Source organism: Mastigoproctus giganteus, chromosome 1 (genome assembly GCF_048544385.1).
Source record: "Mastigoproctus giganteus isolate SK-2022 chromosome 1, ASM4854438v1, whole genome shotgun sequence".
Lineage (NCBI taxonomy): Eukaryota > Metazoa > Arthropoda > Arachnida > Uropygi > Thelyphonidae > Mastigoproctus > Mastigoproctus giganteus.
In genome coordinates, this window is record NC_143575.1 from 73,866,342 (window position 1) to 73,886,314 (window position 19,973).

Sequence of the window (19,973 nt, forward strand, 5' to 3'; positions counted from 1 at the left end):
TTATAATAAATTATGCAATGATAGGAAAGTTATAAAAGAACAAAAGGTTCACATCCTTAAAATTGAATGGAGGAATTTGCCAACAAATTAGTGAACTCAGTATGGGCAGTCCCCTCCGTATTAGTAGAAATATTCATTCGCAATCTTGAAAATGACATTCCAAGCAACTGCAGTAATCCCCCAAAAATTTGGGATTAATTCATTGATGACGATGTGTTTTAATCTGGCAATACAGGACCAAGCCGTTAATGAATTTTTTGATTTTATCAACAGTAATCACTGAGCCATTCAGTTCAAACTTGAGAGGGAATCCAGCTGCCAAAGGACCTTAGATGCCTTAATTGCAGCAGCCAACATTTAACAAATCTCCTTATATAAGAAATGCACAGACTACTCTGAATTTTAATTCTAAATACCTCTTTCATACAGAGTGTCGGTCACTCCTGCATTATGTGAATCCTCATTATTTGCGGTGATAATTCTAGATTAGAATAATTGCAGATGATTTTTTCTTTATTCAAGAGCAGTGGGTGACCTAATGATCACAGAGAGAACCTCAACAGATTTTTAAATCAACTCCATGAACTTTGAGAATATATAGCTCATATATGGCTCTGCTATACCTTGGGATGTTTTCTGAGAAACTTTGCATGATTAATGTAGAAAGTTTTATCGAACCTTGTTTAAAATTAGCCCCTCATCTTAGGACTGAACTTTTTACTAACTTCTCTGATCTCTCAAATGCCAGAGGTACCATCTATTGCATCCATGTGAGTGCCATGAGACATACATTGGGCATACAGGTCTCCCTTTTGGATCTCATTTAGGGAAACATGGCAGGGATATAAGTCTTTGGAGGTCCAATAAATCTGAGATAGTGATCCACACTAGTTAGTCTAGGTACACACCCTTCTTAAATCAAAATTTCCATCATTTCTAATGAAAAAAGTTAGTTTCTATACTATAAAATTTAGAGATGTTCCTTTTATTCAAGCCAACAGATTATCTCTCCTCAACAAAAATACAGCCCCAAGATCAACCATTCATCTCCCAAAGATGTTAAATCTTTGGGAGATGATTCCTTTCTTGTGCAATCATTCTTAGGCGTTGCATCTTCCATGGACCTGACAATCAGAACACAAGTATACAAAGTGTAAATCAGAATACATTTTCCCTAAACAGCTTTCACAAAAGTGTTTTTTTTTTTTTTTTTCTTTTGCCAGCCACTACTGATGTACTGATTGCACATCAGGTAGTGGGTGAATAATGAAGCAGTTTGATGTAAATTACTATGTAATGTAATGAAACTAAGCTTAAAATATTTAACATAGCTTTGTTAAATAACAGAATATCATTATGTAGTAGCATATATATATTTTTTTGATAGTGGGGTAGTTTCTTGATGTATTGACTACTTTGGTCATACTGCAGCAGTTTTTATGCTACTAATGTCATTTTTATTGTGTATGATTCCCACGTTGCGTGGGCTAAGGCATCTGGAATAACTCACAAGAAGGAAAGCCTACTCTTTCTATTTGAAACTTTTCAACTGCAACTAAGTATTGAAGAAGACGTTATGAATTCCTCTAATTCCTGTCTCGAACAGGATTTGAATCAGACCTCTCAAAATGACTGAGAAATGGCAAGTGTGTTGTACTGTCATGAGGAAACTTTTTTTTTTTTTTTTTCAGGTATTGGGAGCATAAAAAATTTACCATTAAGGCAGATACTCCAATAGTGGAATTTATTCCTTTGGTGACAAATTTTTTATTAATTTATTAATTCTTATATTGTTTAATTTAATTATTATTAGTAAAAGCCAAAAGATGCAAGAAAGCTGGTTTTTGTTGCATTAGCAAAAAAAAAGAAAATAAATAAAAAAACTAATAATAAAAACTTGCCTATTTTCATAATCCTCCATATGGATTTCTGCATAGTACAGTCAGAAAGTTCTCAGACTGGCTACAAAATTGCTGCAGTTAATAAATGCAGTGCAATTTGCCCTGTCAGATTGTGAGTTTCAACTTGTACCTATACTTATGTAGAAGTTTGTTAATTATTCATTATGTGTTTCTTTGCTGTTTAAAGTGTATTTATTTTATTAGTTTCTGAGTGTAAAAAAAATGTCAAATTTGGAATACTATATAAAAACCAAAATTTGCATCTGCTTCTGAAATATTAGAAGTGATGTATCACGTTTTTGATGACCATGCTGGAAGACATTTAACTGCTTATGTGCCTGAAATTAAAAAAAAAAAAAAAACAGCTGGAAAATTCATACATCAAAACTGTTGTGTAGCTGTTGATTAACTTGCAGAAGCATTAAGCATTTCAAACTGAAACTGTTGTGTAATTTTAAATGATGATTCAAACATGTCTGGTTGCTCAGCATATAGTGCCTCATTTGCTTACCAAGAATTGCCTTAATGAGCAGATGAGAATTTTATTTGATAACAGACCATTATCAGGTGAAACCTTCTGATAAAGTGTGTGCGCGATGCAAGGAGTGTATCGATATCAGGCAACAACTCGGCGTTCTTGTGGGCCTATATGAGAGCTTGAAGGACAGGGTGGATGCCCTCGAAGAAACTAAATTGAGGGGCCCATCAAGCTCTCAGCTGCCCACATCAACGCCAGAGCTTGCACTTGGGCATCGCGTGACACAGAGACAACCCCCAAGGCAGAATGCGCTGGTCCCGAAGGAACTAGTAGTTGTTGGTGACTCTATTGTCAGGGAAACGGGGAACATGCTTTGTAAAAAAGATAGGTGGAACAGGACCAGGGTATGTCTGCCAGGGGCAAAGGTTGATGACGTTGTAGAGCGAATATCATCTTTTTAGGGCACAAAAGGTGATATAGTTGTACACGTTGGCACTAATAATATTAAGAGTAGGAGACCGGCAGAATTACTTAACAAGTACAGGTCACTGTTGAACAAAAGCCGAGAATTAGGGTTGAATTTGAAAGTGTCTGCAATTCTGCCCAGACACGATAGGAGGGAGTATATGATGAGAGCCTTGTCGATGAATTCGGCCCTGGAAAGATTGTGCAAGGCTCAAGGGGTAGAATTTTTTTCAGCCTGGACTGTACTTGTTAACAGGAGAGATTGCTTCTACAGGGATGGGATACACTTAAATAGAAAGGGTGCAAGAATATTTGCTGATGCTATCGAGGCAGTGTTAGGTGGGTCGGAAAACTGCTAGCTTGGGGGGAGACAAAGACCAGTAGATTGACAGTAGCCACTGGCAGAGGTGAAAGAGATTCTTGCACTGCTTCTATTAGAATGAGCAGAAGCCTGAAAAACAAGATGCATGGTATTTCAGAGGTTGCTGGGAGCCATTGCGGTACAAATAAACACATGGGTTGTGTTAGGATAGCTAAGAATAGAAACAGGTGCAGGTATACTTGCATGTACACCAATGCTAGGAGTTTAGTAAATAAATTTGATGAATTTGAGGTATTGCTCAAAACATCAAAGGCAGATATTGTTGGGATATCAGAGACGTGGTGTCACACAGATATAAGGGATGCAGAACTGCAATTTGGGGAGTACAACGTCTACAGAAAGGATAGACAGGATAGGAAGGGGGGGAGGGGTTATGCTATTAGTTAAGAAACACATAAAAACCAAGGAAGTGAAGCCAGTCGACATCGCTGGACAGTGCAGTGTTGATTCAGTTTGGTGTGACATAAGCATTGGGAGATCAAAATTGAGAGTAGGAGTGTGCTATAGAACTAATGACTCTGATGAGTATAATAAGGAACTGTACAGGGAAATAGAGTGGGCTAGTAAATCAGAGATTCTTATAATGGGAAATTTTAATTTCCCAGATATTGACTGGAATTTGGGGGCTGGTTACTCACACACTAGCAGGGCTTTTGTGGATTTATTGGATGATTGTTTTCTACATCAGCATGTTCAGGAGGCAACTAGAGGGAGTAATACTCTTGATTTGATTATCAGCAGTGATTCTTCATGCATTAAGAATCTGCAGATAAATGAACCACTAGGTGGCAGTGATCACAGTGTGCTGAAGTGGGATTTACTGAAAGAGGTAACTACCATTAGGGGTAAAGGGAAGGGTTATTGCTTCCGTAAAGGCGATTACGATGGACTGAGACAGTATTTAAATTCTATACAGTGGGACCAACTGATGATGTTACCAACAGCAAATTCAAAATGGGAAGCATTCAAAGAACGTATCTTGGAAGCTACTAGGCTTTACATACCAACTAAGAAATATTGTTCAAGGTTTAGGCCAAAATGGATGTCAGTTGAACTAATGAGGCATATGGCAGAGAAAAAAAATGCATGGGATACTTACAAATTAACACATGACACAGAAGCCTATGATAGATACAAGTTGATATGCAACCAAGTTACAAAGGAGGTTAGGTAGGCGAAGGCAGATTACGAGAAATCCTTGGCAAGGGATGCAAAGAAAAACAGCAAAGAGTTCTTTACTTATGTAAACTCTAGAAGGAAGGGGATGAATCAGATTGGTCCACTTGATATTGATGGGTCAACTGTTGATGATCCTGCTCAGGTAGCTAACAAACTAAATGAATATTTTGCATCGACATTCACACATGAGGAGTTATTCAGCAAGGGGAATGCCAGAGGTGTATTCAACTCTAGCAGTAAGCTACAGAATCTTGAAATAACTGCGAGGAAAGTGGAGGAGAAACTGTTGAAGATAAACACAAGAAAGGCACCCGCGGTGGATGGGATCTATCCAGTTATATTAAAGGAGGCAGCAAAGGAAGTAAGCAAACCCTTAGCCATAATTATGAGAGCTTCCTTGGACTCAGGGGAGGTACCCATAGACTGGAAATGTGCAAATGTGACCCCAATTCACAAAGGAGGATCAAAGGCTGACACAAGTAACTATAGACCTGTGAGCTTAACTTCTGTTCCAGGAAAATTAATGGAGGCACTGGTTAAAGAAGCACTGCAGGATCATTTAGACAAGACTTCAGTTATAGCTCAGACACAGCATGGTTTTGTTAAGGGGAAGTCTTGCCTGACCAACTTGATTGGATACTATGATGCAGTCACAAACGAACTGGATGCAGGGAATAACTTTGATATTATATACTTGGATCTTAGAAAGGCTTTTGATACTGTTGCACATGGAAGACTGCTACACAAATTGGAGCAGTGTGACATTGGAGGCAAATTGCTGCTATGGATAAAGGGGTGGTCGAGTGGGAGAAGACAGAGAGTGGTAATCAATGGACACTGCTCATCGTGGACTAATGTTATTAGTGGAGTCCCTCAGGGCTCAGTGTTGGGTCCATTATTGTTTTCTGTATTTATAAATGATATTGATGATGGTATATCAAGCTTAATGTCCAAGTTTGCAGATGATACAAAGGTTGGCAGGGTTGTCAAGGACACTACTGACACTGCACTGCTGCAACAGGATCTGGAAAGGTTGAGCAGATGGGCTGAGAGGTGGCAAATGAAGTTTAACACTGACAAATGTAAAGTACTACACATGGGAAACAGCAACCCCAGAGCAACGTATCAACTCTGTGGTACTACACTGACAGTGGTAGAGAATGAAAGGGACTTGGGGGTGATTGTGCAGGCAGATATGAAGTTCTCTGAGCAGTGCAGACGGGCTGCAAGAGTAGCTCATGGAGTATTGTCAATGATATACAGGAATTTTTCCAGCAGGGATAAGGAGGTGATTATTCCATTGTACAAGGCAATGGTCAGGCCACACCAAGAGTACTGTATACAGGTCTGGAGGCCTCATTTCAAGAAGGATGTAGAGCTGCTGGAACAAGTACAGAGAAGGGCAACAAGATTAGTGAATGGAACAAAGGGGTGCTCTTACGAAGAAAGGCTTAAGTTTTGCAAATTACAGTGTCTGGAGACTAGGCACCAGCGAGGTGATCTGATAGAGGTGTATAAAGCCTGGAATGGTTTAAGCATGCTCAATGCTGATGGGATTCTTCCTCTAGCTCAGAAAAATCACCTGAGAGGGCATAAATTCAAATTGAGGAAAGACAGATGTAGGATAGACGTGCGGAAATTTGCCTTTAGCCAGCGGGTGGTTGGTTGGTGGAACAGACTGCCATCCCTTGTGGTGGAGGTTGATAGCCTAAATAAGTTTAAGGCTCGGCTGGACAGGTATTTTGAACGAACAGAGGGGTGAAGTGGAAGTGGGTTTTTTTTTTTTTTTTTGGCTGATGCTGCATAAGCTTGCTTTCTTGAAATCAAATGCCTCTACTAATGCTAATGCTAAATGATATGTTGTACCTAGAATCCATCATTGCCTAAGGACAAGACAGTGTTTTCTTTACAACCCACTAATAAAAAGTGTGCATCAACTTGGAAATTACCTTATTTGCTATGATCAAAAATTTTTCAACAAAGCAGGTCAAATGAAAAAATAATATTGGATGTGTATATATATTTTTTATCATCATGGCATCATGCACTACAGATTCATTCCTCAAGATACTACTTAGAATAAGCAAAAATATATACAGTGTTACAACACACTGTACATATTTCAGAAAAAAAACATCTAAAACAGTGGACACTGAAGACTGAAAGTTGTTGCACAATAACAATGCCTACACATCACTCATGCAACAAGAGCCTGTTACACAATAATGTTTTGTTACTACATCTTTCTCTTGCTTGTAGTAAAAGTGCTTATGAGGCAGTTGCTTGCACAGCAAGAGGCCATTAGCAAAAGCATCCAAAATAGTGAGCAGTAAAAGATTGGAAGTTGTTGTTCAACAATACACCTGCACACTGCTCATTTCTTGTGCAACAAGAGCTCGCTAAACACAACACTTTTGTGTTTTCACACCCTTTCTTGCCTGACTTTTCACCATGCAATTTTGTTTTCCCTCTTTGCAAAAATTAAAACAATGTTTATAAGACCATTGCTTTCACAGCAAACAAGAAGTTATTGATACAAATCAAAATACTCTCCATGCTGTCCAGCCAGAACTGCTACCACAAATTGCACAAATAGTGGCAAAAGTACATTACTGCTCAAAGAGAACACATTGAGTGTCTTTGTCTAGGTTTAGTTACAGTTACTAGCAAGTTGGAAATTTTTTTTACTGTACCTTGTATGGTTAATAACCTACGACTCACACATGACGTAATAATGGCCTCCATAACAGTGTATTTGGATCACCACTTCTTGCTTGTTTAGAGAGGTCTGGGTCCACAATCCCATTGGAGAGTGGAGGAACTTTAAAAAGACTTTAATTGGTGCTATTGGGAAAAAACTTCTCAGATGAAGAGAATAGATTTTTTTTTGTCCTCGCAACGTGCAAATCATGGCCATGAACATATACTTGTACAAATACATGTGATAAAGATCATATGTGTGACCATATGAATTTGGTACATTGTTATTAAAATAGTTGATATTCAAATCAATCCCCCAAACAACTAAAACAACCAACCAGTATTGTTCAACATTTGAATGATATTCTTTGGTTGTTTGGGATGGGTTGGTTGGTTGTTGGTTCTTTCCACATCAACTGTTTTTATAATAGTCACATGTGACATATGTCACATTGGATGTTACAAAATTGGCTGTTATGGTAGATTTCTCTTGTATGTCCTGTTTTTGCGATTTGAAAATCTGGATAACTTACATTTGAGGTTGATTATCCATTTCCTGTATCATATATACATTTCTTATTTAATGACACTGTGTGCAAGGCACTTCACAAAGTGTGTGTGTGTGATTATTGAAGTGGTAACTAGTTAAATATTGTGCTGCCATAGTGAGTATAATTGTTGTTTGGAGAGTAATAGCTGAAAAGAAGAGAAAAATGAAAGGCTATAAGAGATATATTGAGCAATTAGACTTCACACCAGCTGGTATTTAAATAAACAAATTTCAATACTCCAACTAAAACACTTTATTTACAATATAATAAAATAAAATTATTTTATTATATTACAAGTATATAGAATAAAAATATAAAAATATAGTACTCTAAAACTGATGTGATTTAATTTATAATAAAATAAGAAATGTAAAATAAAATATGATGATAAAAGCGATAAAAACAGTGAAATAATATACTAAAATACCGTAACAACTGTAGCTTTCAGAGACAGCGGTCTCCTTTCTCAACAGCATACTTCTGCTATGCGGCACATCCTTAAATAGCAGATCCACGGCACTCGTCACATGGTTCCTCGGGAATATGGTTGGAATTTCCCATTTGCGCACCGGAACCGGAAATGGCTCAGGAGCGCGCTAGCTGAAACCATTCATCTCGTCCAAGAACAACGGTTTCAAAGAGGGGATGTAAGCGTACACCCCTGTCTCTATTAATGGTATTGCTAGCTGCCCCAATACGTAAACTCTCAAGCCATTTACGGTCCCAGAACCCCTGTGCATGATCCGTGATGACAGCATCCTCCAGGGAAATTTGATGTTGCTTCTCCCAGAAGTGTTCTGCCACGGCAGACTTCCCGTAATTTGCAGACTTTATTGCATTCATATGCTCCCCCAGACGGTCTTTCAGTCATAGCCCCATCTCACCCACATAACAGACCCCACAATCCGGGCATTTAATTTCGTATACCACCCCACTGTTTTTATATTTTTATATTTTTATTCTATATACTTGTAATTTTTTTTTATTGTATTGTAAATAAAGTGTTTTTGTTGCAGTATGAAATTTGTTTATTTAAATACCGGCTGGTGTGAAGTCTAATTGCTCAATATGAATTGTCCCAGCCTTTGGAGATATAAGAGATATGCTGAGCAAATAGAATTAATGCTGTTCTTTCATAGAAGGGATTAGAGTATAAAGTTTTTTGGGCACTCACCTATCCAGCAAAATTCTAGGGCCTGCCTACACTTGTGCAACAGGCAACACAGCAGTATCCCCAATGGCAGAAATCATTAGTCCCACAGGAAGTATCTGTTGTCAATGAGACTCTGTTATCACAGAAACAGGAAATATGTTGCATAAAGAGTCACTGCCAATAATCAAATCAAGAGTATTGCTTTCTCTCCTTGCTTCTCTGATGTGCTGTTGCAGAAAACAGTCATCCAGAAAATTCTACTGCTCTGTGAATTACCATCCTACAAATTCTCTTCAACATTTAAAAGGTTAAAATACCGAATTATAAGACATTCTGATTTATCATCTCTTTTATTTGTTTGTATAATTCATTATACCCATTACAGTCATTTGGCTTATAACATATTCCTATTCTCATTTTTGTTTTCTCAGTGCTTATGTCACAACACACTGACTCAACATTGCATTGGCCACCTATATCATCTTGGTGCACTGCTGCAGATTCTTTGGGCATCTTAACCAAGGGCATAAATTCTTCCAACCCCCTTCCCCATTCTTTCTGAACACATACTCACAGTATTCAAATTCCCATCCCTTATATCTGAGTTACATCATCCAGTATTCATACAACATTTGCATTTGGTGACTTAACCAGTACTTCATTAAATTTATTTACAACACTCCTAGCATCGGTATACAAGCAATCATACTGTACATGTGCCTGCACTTTCTCTTAGTAACCCTACTACAACATTTGTATTTGCTTTTCCAGTATGAACCCCAGTAAGATTTGTAATTCCTAACAGCTTGCTTAGGTGCCTCCGTAGCCAGGTGGGAAGGAGCAGCAGTGCATAGCACACGCTTCTTGATTAGACCAGGGTTGAGCCAGTCACCACCAAATTTGGATGATGTGGAAATGTCAGGGAATTACCACCACATATCCCTGAGCAATATGGCCTTAGTTGCTAATGCTCCTAAAAGCCAAATAACAAATAACAGCTTGCTTTCCACGCTGCTGCATGTTCCAATATAAACAGTGCAAGAATCACTTTCCTCCCTGCTTGTGGCTACTATCAATCTATTAATCTGTGTTTCCCCCCTTCGAGCTAGTAGTTCCAACCTACCTAACATTGCCTCAATAGCATTCATCAGTGTGTATTTTCTAAAAATGGATATGAATGTGTATCTGTCTTATAGCAGTCTAGGCATGTTTGAGTAATGTTTCAAACTTCTTAAGGTCTACTCTGTTTCACAAAAGTTTATTTTCTTGCTTTTAATGTGTCACTGATTGTGATAAAAAAAAAAAATGCCCATTTGTATAATTTAAAAGTTCTCTATGAAAATTAGATATGAAAGAAAACTATAAAATCCTTAAAAAAATTAGTTCTAATATGGGTATAATTAAAGTCTACCCAATTTCTATTTCTATTTAGAATAGTTGGTTAGTTAGCCTTTGCTTGGAGTTCTTAAATCTACTGTTGTACAAACTTTTTCTATGCAATTTTGTTTCCAGATGGCAGCAAGGCTCAGAGTGGAATGGAGTGTGCCAGAACACCAGTCAGGTTTATTAATGAATTGATGATTTCATGTATATATGTGATTATTAAAAATAAATTATTTTACTAATGGGTGTTCCGTCATAAAATTTTCCATTTTGACCCTGGATAGCAGATGGGAAAATACATCTACACATGAACTTTTCTCATCAACCATATTCATATAATTACCCAATAGACATTTGCCAATCAGTTGTTTATCATTTATCCAAGGAAAATTTCTGTTGTCTGCTTAATAAACAGTGCATGTTGTTAAATATCTCAATGATATGTTATGTGATTATTAGTAATTGTTGCATGGCTATCATGGCTTTTTCTTGTGCTTCTGTTTTATCTATCGTGTTTTGGCAAACTGGAAAATAGTTTTGCCAAAAACATATTCCTGTACATCCCCAACCTTATATTCAAGTATGGTAATGGTAGATTTCTTATTCTTTAGTTATAATAGTTATAAGCAAGCAATTGTGCGGCCCTGAGTGCCAAGCGATAGTGCTCAAGCGATATTTTGTGCGATACAGAGTGCTCTTTCTCAGCAGATTGGTTATATTTATTTTCCAGTGTCTCTATTCTTCCTGTTTTTCATAAGCGATTCTTTACTTAAAAGCTTTGAAGTAGAATCCAGAAAGGAAATACACCGTTCTTTCCTTGTATATATATTTATATAATCCGTACTAACCTAACTAACTTTCTAAACCGCTTGGTCACTTGTGGCACCACTCCTGCCTCCACGTGGCGGGGCTGGTAACCTGGGAGAAGAAAACCACTCTCCCAGGGCAAAAAGGAGCAAAGATGCACATAAATAGACATGCCACTTACGGATCGCATGATCCAGATCTCTCAAACAGAGATGCAAAACGACAGAAAAAAGAAGGAACAGAAACCCTTGCTCCTCTTTTTCTGATACTGCATTCTTTAACTGACAATCCTTTGAGTAAGCTCTCCCCATTTTTAATACAGAAATGTTTTGAAAATGTGGTGGGCCCTCCAAAAATGGTTCAGAGATTGAAATCTGGAGACCTTCTAGTAGAGATGAGTGAGAATAAGCACTAAGAAAGACTTTTAAAAACATCGACTTTTGGTGGAATTCCCACAAAGGTTACCCCGCATGCCATCCTAAACTCCTCTAAAGGGGTAATAGCAGAGTGGGATCTCCTTAATGTATCTGAGGAGGAGATCATTCAGGAATTAGGTGATCAAAATGTAATAAATGCCAAAAGGATAGTCATTAAGAAAGATGGGGTTCTTACTCCTACCCTAACTGTCATTCTTACATTTAAAACACCAATTTTACCAACAACTGTTAAAGCTGGATATTTAAGGTGCAAAATCTTTTTCTGATACTGTATTCTGATACCTTATATTCCAAACCCAATCTGATGTTTTAAATGTCAAAACTTTGGACATTCGCAAGCAGTCTTCGGGGGGTAACCACCTGTGCCTCCTGTGGTTCGAAAGAGCATGTTCACACAGACTGCACCACTGAAACGCAATGCTGCCCAAACTGCAAGGGAAATCATTCAGCATTTTCAAAGGAGTGCATCCAGTGGCAGACAGAAAAGAATATACAAAAGTACAAAGTGGAACGCAAGGTGACATACCAAGAAGCAGAAAGACATATTTCGATTTCAAATAAATTGCCATCTTATTCTTCAGTTGTAAAAAAGCAACGATCCATAACAGTACAAACAGATTGTTCAGTTCCGCCAAGCATCTCAATTTCTGATTGAGCAAGGTCCGTCCTCTCTACACTAAAAGAACAGCCTACCCAACAGCAATCAACTCATTCGGTAAATACACCATTGACAATACCACCAGATAAAAATGGTGTAGCCGTGCTGATATCTAGAATTATGTTATTCATATTTAGTTCCCAGCACATAGTTATGCTTTGTAATCTAATGCCACATGTTTTATTCTGCAAAGGTTTATTTTGGTACAAATTATGCCATTTTCGGGTGAATAGATACTGCCTTATAGGATGATGTGAGAAACTTCTGATTTTAGCTGCATAACTTAATAGCGGAGCATGCCAACGAAGAAATAGAGGTGGTTCATGTGCTTCCATATAGAGACTCTGAACTGGCGATGTACGAAAAGCTCCCAGTGCAATTCGGAGAGCATTGTGATGTACAGGGTCGAGCCATTTTAATACACTTTCTCTAGCTGAGGCATATGCAGGAGACCCATAGTCTAGTTTGGATCTTATGAGCGACCAGTATAAGTGCAGCAGCATGTACCGATCTGCACCCCATGACAGAGCAGAAATTGCCCCGAGGAGATTCAGCTTCTTTAGACAGGTTGTACGAATATGCTTGATATGCTCTAAGAAACTAAGTTTTTTATCCAGAATTAGTCCAAGAAAGCGAATACTCTGTTGAAAAGTAATTGGATGAGAGTCAAGATGTAAAATGGGATCTGGATGTAAATTCCTTTTATGGAAAAAATGAATTGCTGTTGTTTTTTGTTTTGAAAGTCTATATCCATTATTTTTTGCCCACTGAAAAAAGTTTGTTAATTGTGCCTTGAAGCTGCCTTTCAATGAAACATGACATGAGATTGCCAGATCGTCGGCATACAGATATGTTTCAACTGTGTCGGGAATACATTTGGTAATCGAATTAATCCTGAGGGAGAAGAGCGTGGCACTAAGCACAGAACCCTGAGGGACCCCCTCTTCTTGCACAAATGTTTGCGAGAGAGCAGAGTGAAATTGTACCTGAAAGGAGCTATTGCTCAAAAAGTTTTGGATAAATTTTGGAAGATGACCATGAAGAACGGATTCATAGAGATCGTGAAGAATTCCATATCGCCAGGTTGTATTGAAAGCTTTTTCGATGTCGAGACATATCATCAATAGGTGTTCGTTCCTGAAAAATGCATTTCGGACATTTCCTTCAGCTTTGACCATAAGGTCAAGTGTTGATCTAGTTCTTCGAAATCCATATTGATTTTGACTTAGAATGCTTTCAGTCTCTAGGAACCATGTCATTCTGGCATTAATTATTTTTTCTATACAACTAGTTAAAGCTATCGGTCGGTAATTTGCTGGATCTGAATGGTCCTTTCCTGGTTTTGGGAAAGCTAATACAATAGAATAACGCCAACAGTATGGTAGTAGTCTTCGTCAAAGATTCTATTATACAGTTTCAGCAGAGCAGAATGGGATCCTTCACTCAAGTGATATATCATGGCATAGTACACTCCATCAGGGCCAGCAGCACTAATATTGGATCTTGCAAGTGCACTATGTAACTCTGACATGGTAATGGGTACGTTATATGGAAGCTGTCGTGAAGTGAAATTGAGATTATATTTTTCTGCTTGTACTTTATGTGCCTGAAAACTTGGCTCAAATGCAGTTATAGCTGAGATAGTTTCAAAGGTTTCACCTAATGTATTAGAAATTTCAAGAGGATAGCAGATTTCTTTGCCTTTTAGAAATATTATCGGAGTGGTTATAGGAGGATATTTTCCATTAATTCTACGAAATTTAGTCCATACGGTTCTGATATTTGTGGTTCTGTTTATAGTGGAGGCATATAGTAGCTGCAGGCAGAGGTGAAGGTGATTCTTGCACTACTTCTGTTAGAATAAGCAGCGGCGTGGAGCGAGGGGTGTTGGGGGTTTCAAGGACTGATGGCAGTCATCGTGAAACAGGTGGGTATATGGGATGTGTTAGAGTAACTAATAATAAGAATAGGTACATGTATACTTGCATGTATACCAATGCTAGAAGTATAGTAAATAAATTTGATGAATTTGAAGTGTTGGTCAAGATATCAAAGGCGGATATTGTTGGGATAGCAGAGACATGGTGTCACACAGATATAAGGAATGCAGAACTGGAATTTGGGGGAGTACAATGTGTACAGAAAGGATAGGAAGGGAGGAGGTGTTATGCTGTTAATTAAGAAAAACATTAAATCAAAAGAAGTGCATCCAGTTAATATAGATGAAGAGTGCACTGTTGAGTCAGTTTGGTGTGACATAAGCACTGCAAAAGCAAAAATAAGAGTAGGAGTGTGTTATAGGCCTAATGACTTGAATGAGTACAATGAACAATTGTACAGAGAAATAGAGTGGGCTAGTAAATCAGAATGTCTTATAATGGGGGATTTTAACTTCTCAGATATAGACTGGAACTTATGGGTTGGTCACTCGCACACTAGTAAGACTTTTTGTGGATTTATTGGATGATTGTTTTCTGCAGCAGCATGTTCGAGAGGCAACCAGAGAGGGTAATACTCTTGATCTGGTTATCAGCAGTGATCATTCGTGTATTAAGAATTTGCAAATAAAGGAACCATTAGGTGGCAGTGATCACAGTGTATTGATGTGGGATTTACTTAAAGATATAATTACCATCAGGGATAAAGGAAGGGGTTTTTGCTTCCATAAAGGTGACTATAGTGGTCTCAGACAGTTTTTAAATTCTGTACAGTGGGACCAACTGATGATGTTACCAACAGAAAATTCAAAATGGGAAGCATTCAAGGAATTAATAGTGGGAGCTACTAAACGTTTCATACCTCTTAAGAAATATTGTTCAAGGTTTAGGCCTAAATGGTTGTCAAATGAACTAATGAGACTCATGGCAGAGAAGAAAAATGCATGGGATGCATATAAATTATCAGGCGACACAGAAGCTTATGATATATATAATCTAGTCTGTAATCAAGTCACAAAGGAGTTTAGGCAGGCGAAGGCAGATTATGAGAAATCTTTGGCAAAGGATGCTAAGAAAAACAGCAAGGATTTCTTTACTTATATAAACTCTAAAAGGAAGGGGATGTATCTGATTGGTCCACTTGATATCGATGGTTCGACTGTTGATGATCCTGCTCAGATAGCAAACAAACTGAATGAATATTTTGCATCTACATTCACACATGAGGAGTTATTAAGGTTTGAAAATGCCACAAGATTATCAAATTGTAACAGGGTGCTTAATGATTTTGTAATAACTGAGAACAAAGTGGAGGAGAAATTGTTGAAGTTAAACATAAGAAAGCCACTTGGGGTGGATGGGATCTATCCAGTTATATTAAAGGAGGCAGCAAAGGAAGTAAGCAAACCCTTAGCCATAATTATGAGAGCATCCTTGGACTCACGGACTGGAGATATGCAAATGTGTTCCCAATTCACAAAGGGGGTTCGAAGGGTGACACGAGTAATTGCAGACCAGTTAGTTTAACTTCTGTTCCGGGTAAAATAATGGAGTCATTGGGTAAAGATGCATTGCAGGATCATCTAAACAAGACAGTAAAGTTGGCGCAGCTGCAGTTCTACCAAACATTACCAATATCGTAACAGCTCCCTTTGGAGTACAGTATTTACATCACAGAACTGTATGCTATCCGGATGGCTCTAGAGAATGTAAAACAGTCATTATATCCTCAAACCATTATCTACACCGATTCCTTAAGCATTGTATCTGCCAGTAGTACTTGCTAGCCAGATAACATCAGACATGCAGATACCGTACACAGATTTCAAACACATCATCCATAGCACTGTTAGAAAAAAAAATGGCTATCCATTTGGCAAGGAGAAAAAAGCAATAAGCTCTTTCAGATTAAAAACGATCACAAGCAGTGGCTATCAAGCCTAAGAGGCAATAGAAAGGAAGAAGTAGTTCTTGCCAGAATGCGAATAGGACATACCCACCTAACTCATAGTTATTTACTCACTCAGGATGACCCTCCACTATGCAGCAACTGTCAAACTCAGCTCACAGTAAACCACTTGATTATTGAATGCCCATTATATTTGAGAGAACAACAAACAGCTTTCTCTTCACATCTATATTCCTCTAAGAAACTTACCATACAGCAGATTCTTGGAGACCGACAAGAAATTAATGATGTTTTTACCTTCCTCAGAATGATAAAGAAATGTCATCTGATCTGAATCCTTTTATTTAATATAACAATCATATACCAAATAAGATTGTAATAGGTGCATTATGGCCTTAGTTGCCCTTGCACCAACAAACAACAACAAGCAACTGTGAACTACTTTCCTAACTATTTCCTAAATAGTTAGGAAAGTAGTTCAATATATATTTTTTTTTTGTGTCACTTCTCTGTTGTTACCATTTCCTTGTTATTAATTTCACTGGGCAGTACAGTTTGTTTATGTGTATTAAATAATTGAATTTTCTGTTTTTTATAATTTATAATTATTTGACCTTTTACTAGAGTGGTGCCAAAATTAATATTTCTGATGGATCCTGTCCAGAACGCATTGTTACTGTTACTGGCTCTACCGAAGCCATCCTTAAGGCATTTTCTCTTATTGCCAGAAAGTTTGAAGAGGTATTCATTCCTTTAATATATGCTTTTTTACCCTTGCATTTCATATTTACTATTCAGTCATAATTTTTTGAGTAAAACATAAAAGCAGAACAAAATATTCTTTTATAATAAAGAACTGTAGAATGGATAAAGTTAATTAGTGAGATCATATCATTTATATCAATGGTTTTGTTTTTTTTTTGTCTTTTTCAAAAAAAAAAAAAAAAAAAAAAAAAACTTTGATACAGATTTTATAATTAAAAAATTTCCAAGTTTCAAAGTTTTGTATGAAAGATTAAAAGTATAAATTTTAAGCTTTGATACAAACACAAATTACAATAATTTATTATAATTAGAAATATGAAACCATTGATGAAGATTTGGTTAATCCACCTTCTGGAAATAAACATCTTTCATTATCTCTAGGCAACTTTCAGTAACAGATTTCCTTTCCAGTGTCGCAAAATTATTGCGAAATTTGAAGCGACAGGACATCTTGGTGGTCAACCAGGTAGAGGTTGAAAATGAGTGGACTCCTTTCATGTTGAAGATGTGGCTATGGCTGTCGTGGATTTATCCAGTCAAACTCCATGTGGTAGCACAAGTGTGCCAGCTGTTGCTCATGAAATGGACATACCGTAAGGCTAGTAATGCATCAAGTGTTGCAATACTATCTTACAAGATGCACATGCTACAGCAGCTAAAGCATGGTGATGCAGATAGTCGTTTCACATACTTCAGTTTCTGGTGCGAATGACAGTGGATATCACTTGGCCATGGAACATCCTTTGGAGTGATGAAGCCCATTTCTGCTTAAATGGACAAGTGAATACACACAACTATTGCATTTGGGCAACAGAAAACCATCCAGTTATCCAAGAGGTCCCATTGCATTCTCCAAAAGTGACAGTGTGGTGTGGATTTATGGCCACATTCATGATTGGGCCATATTTTTTTGAACAGGTAACACTGACTGGACCCTGCACCTTTTCCATCACTGGACAGTGATATGAAATGTTGGCAAATTTTGCAATACCAGTGCTGCAACAATGTGGGTGCCTTTAGGATACCATATTCATTCAAGATGGTGCACCACCCCACATCCACTGTGCATCCAAAGATTGCTAAGACAACACTTTACAGACAAATGGGTCATCAGCCGTTGTTTCCAGACATCTTGGCCACCCCGATCACTGGACCTCACCTGATGCGACTTCTGGTTATGGGTTTTTTTGAAGAACCAGGTGTATCGGGAAGAATATCAGTCTTTGGCCCAGATCTGAAGGACAGCATTAGACTTCATGTGCTGGCTATTCCAGTTGACATGTTACGTTCTGCTGTAGAAAATACTATTCTTCGAATGGAAACTGTTGTTGACCAAAACGGAGGACACATTGAACGATTGTAGTGCTGTTCAAGTGATTTGTATTGCCACAGTGGCATATAGTGACAAATTTTTTAACTAATTTTTTTTCCCAATAACTGGTGAGCGCATTCGTTATTGTACCTGTTGTCCAAATTTCTTTTCAGTACGAGCCTTAGAACTTGCTCCAGAGCCCTCTACGTAGAGATACTTTAATTTTAACAACCCTGTATATAAGACACTCTGGTGGACAATATTAGACACTTTGGTGAATAAACCATATTTTTCACATAGCCCCAGAAGAAGAAATCTAGGAAAGTTATGTCAGGTGAACGAGGGAGCCCTGGCATTGGTGTTGTTCACAGCAGTGCACGTCTGCAAGCTCCAATGAGGCAGTGCTCCCTCCATCTTGCTGAAAAATTATGTTGTGCTGTAGGTGTGTAATCTGAGGAAATGTTTATCATTCCAGCATGTCTGGGTATGTGATTCCTGTCACAGAATTCTCTAAGAAGAACTGTCCAATAATAATATAATCCAATCACAGCTTCCAATCCCAAAACTATGATTTCATGATTTCTGTTATGGCTTCCAACGAAGCAACATTTTACATTTCAGGAAAATTTAACTTGCATAATGTTTGAATACTGGGTTCTGAAACCTGTACTATATCACACATTGAAAACAGCCCGGATTTTAGAACCCAACATTCAAACATTGTATCAGTTAAATTTTCTTGAAATGTCAAATGTTGCTTCATCGGAAAACATAACAGAAATCGTGAAATCATAGTTTTTGGTCACTGTGAACAAGAATATCAATAGCAAAGTTTTTTTTTCACTGTAATTTGTCACTCAGCTTGATTTCTTGAACCATTTGCATTTATAGATATACAATAAATACAGCGTACAACCCTGTGCAGAGTTGTATGGGGCATGTTCAGTTCCCTTGATGCACACCTGATTGATTTCCATAGACTACAAACAAAGGCAACACATACCTTTATCACTTTGATGACCTCCTCCATGTTATTTCTGCACTCTACCAATGTTTAAAAACATTCTGTACCATCTCTGTGTAGACTTTGGGTCAGATGCATCTTTGTTGAACAGACATGTAAATTGTCTATGAACCATGACAGTAGATTTGCTCTCTGCAAACCACATCACTGGCTGTACTTTCTCTTGCACTGACGCATTTTTACACAAATGACAGCAGCACTAAAACAGGTCCTAAATTACTTAGGACCCTGGCCTAAGTTAAGTAATGTATGTATAATGTTTAATTGTTAACTGTTACAATAACACCAGCATTAATGTACATATCAATAACTGTTGCATTAATGTACATATCAATAACACCAGCTTAACCTTATTTAGCATTAGCATTAGTAGAGGCATATGATGCAAGAAAGCAAGTTTATATAGCATCAGCCAAAAAAGGAAAAAAAAAAAACCCTTCCCATTTCACCCAGTCACTCACTCCAAATTTTTGTCTAGTTCTGCCTTGAACTTATTTAAGTTGTTGACCTTCACTACAACAGATGGAAGTTTGTTCCAACTATCAACCACCCACTGGCTAAAGGCAAATTTCTGCACACCTATTCTACAATTGTCTTTCCTCAATTTGAATTTATGTACCCTCAGTTGTGTAATCTTAGCAAAAGAAAGAATCCCATCAGCATTGAGCTTGCTCAAACCATTCAAGGCTTTATACACCTCAGTTAGGTCACCTTGCAGGTACCTTGTCTCCAGATGCTGCAATTTGCAGAACTAAAGCCTTTCTTGGTAACAGTAACCATTTGTTCCACTCACCAATCTCATTGCCCTTCTCTGTAATCGTTCCAGCAGCTCTACATCCTTCCTAAAATCAGACCTCCAGACCTGTATGCAGTACTCAAGGTGCGGCCTGACCATTGCATTATACAAGGGGACAATCACCTCCTTATCCCTG

At 37.8% G+C, this 19,973-nt stretch overlaps 1 protein-coding gene across 1 annotated transcript in view; it reads left to right on the forward strand.

Annotated features, from left to right (window-relative positions):
• LOC150090888 (poly(rC)-binding protein 3-like) overlaps positions 1-19,973 on the forward strand; it is a 646,900-nt gene that overhangs the window by 298,275 nt on the left and 328,652 nt on the right. The window contains 1 exon segment of the mRNA XM_090373382.1: positions 16,565-16,681. Within this exon segment, the coding sequence (XP_090229508.1) occupies positions 16,565-16,681 (117 nt within the window).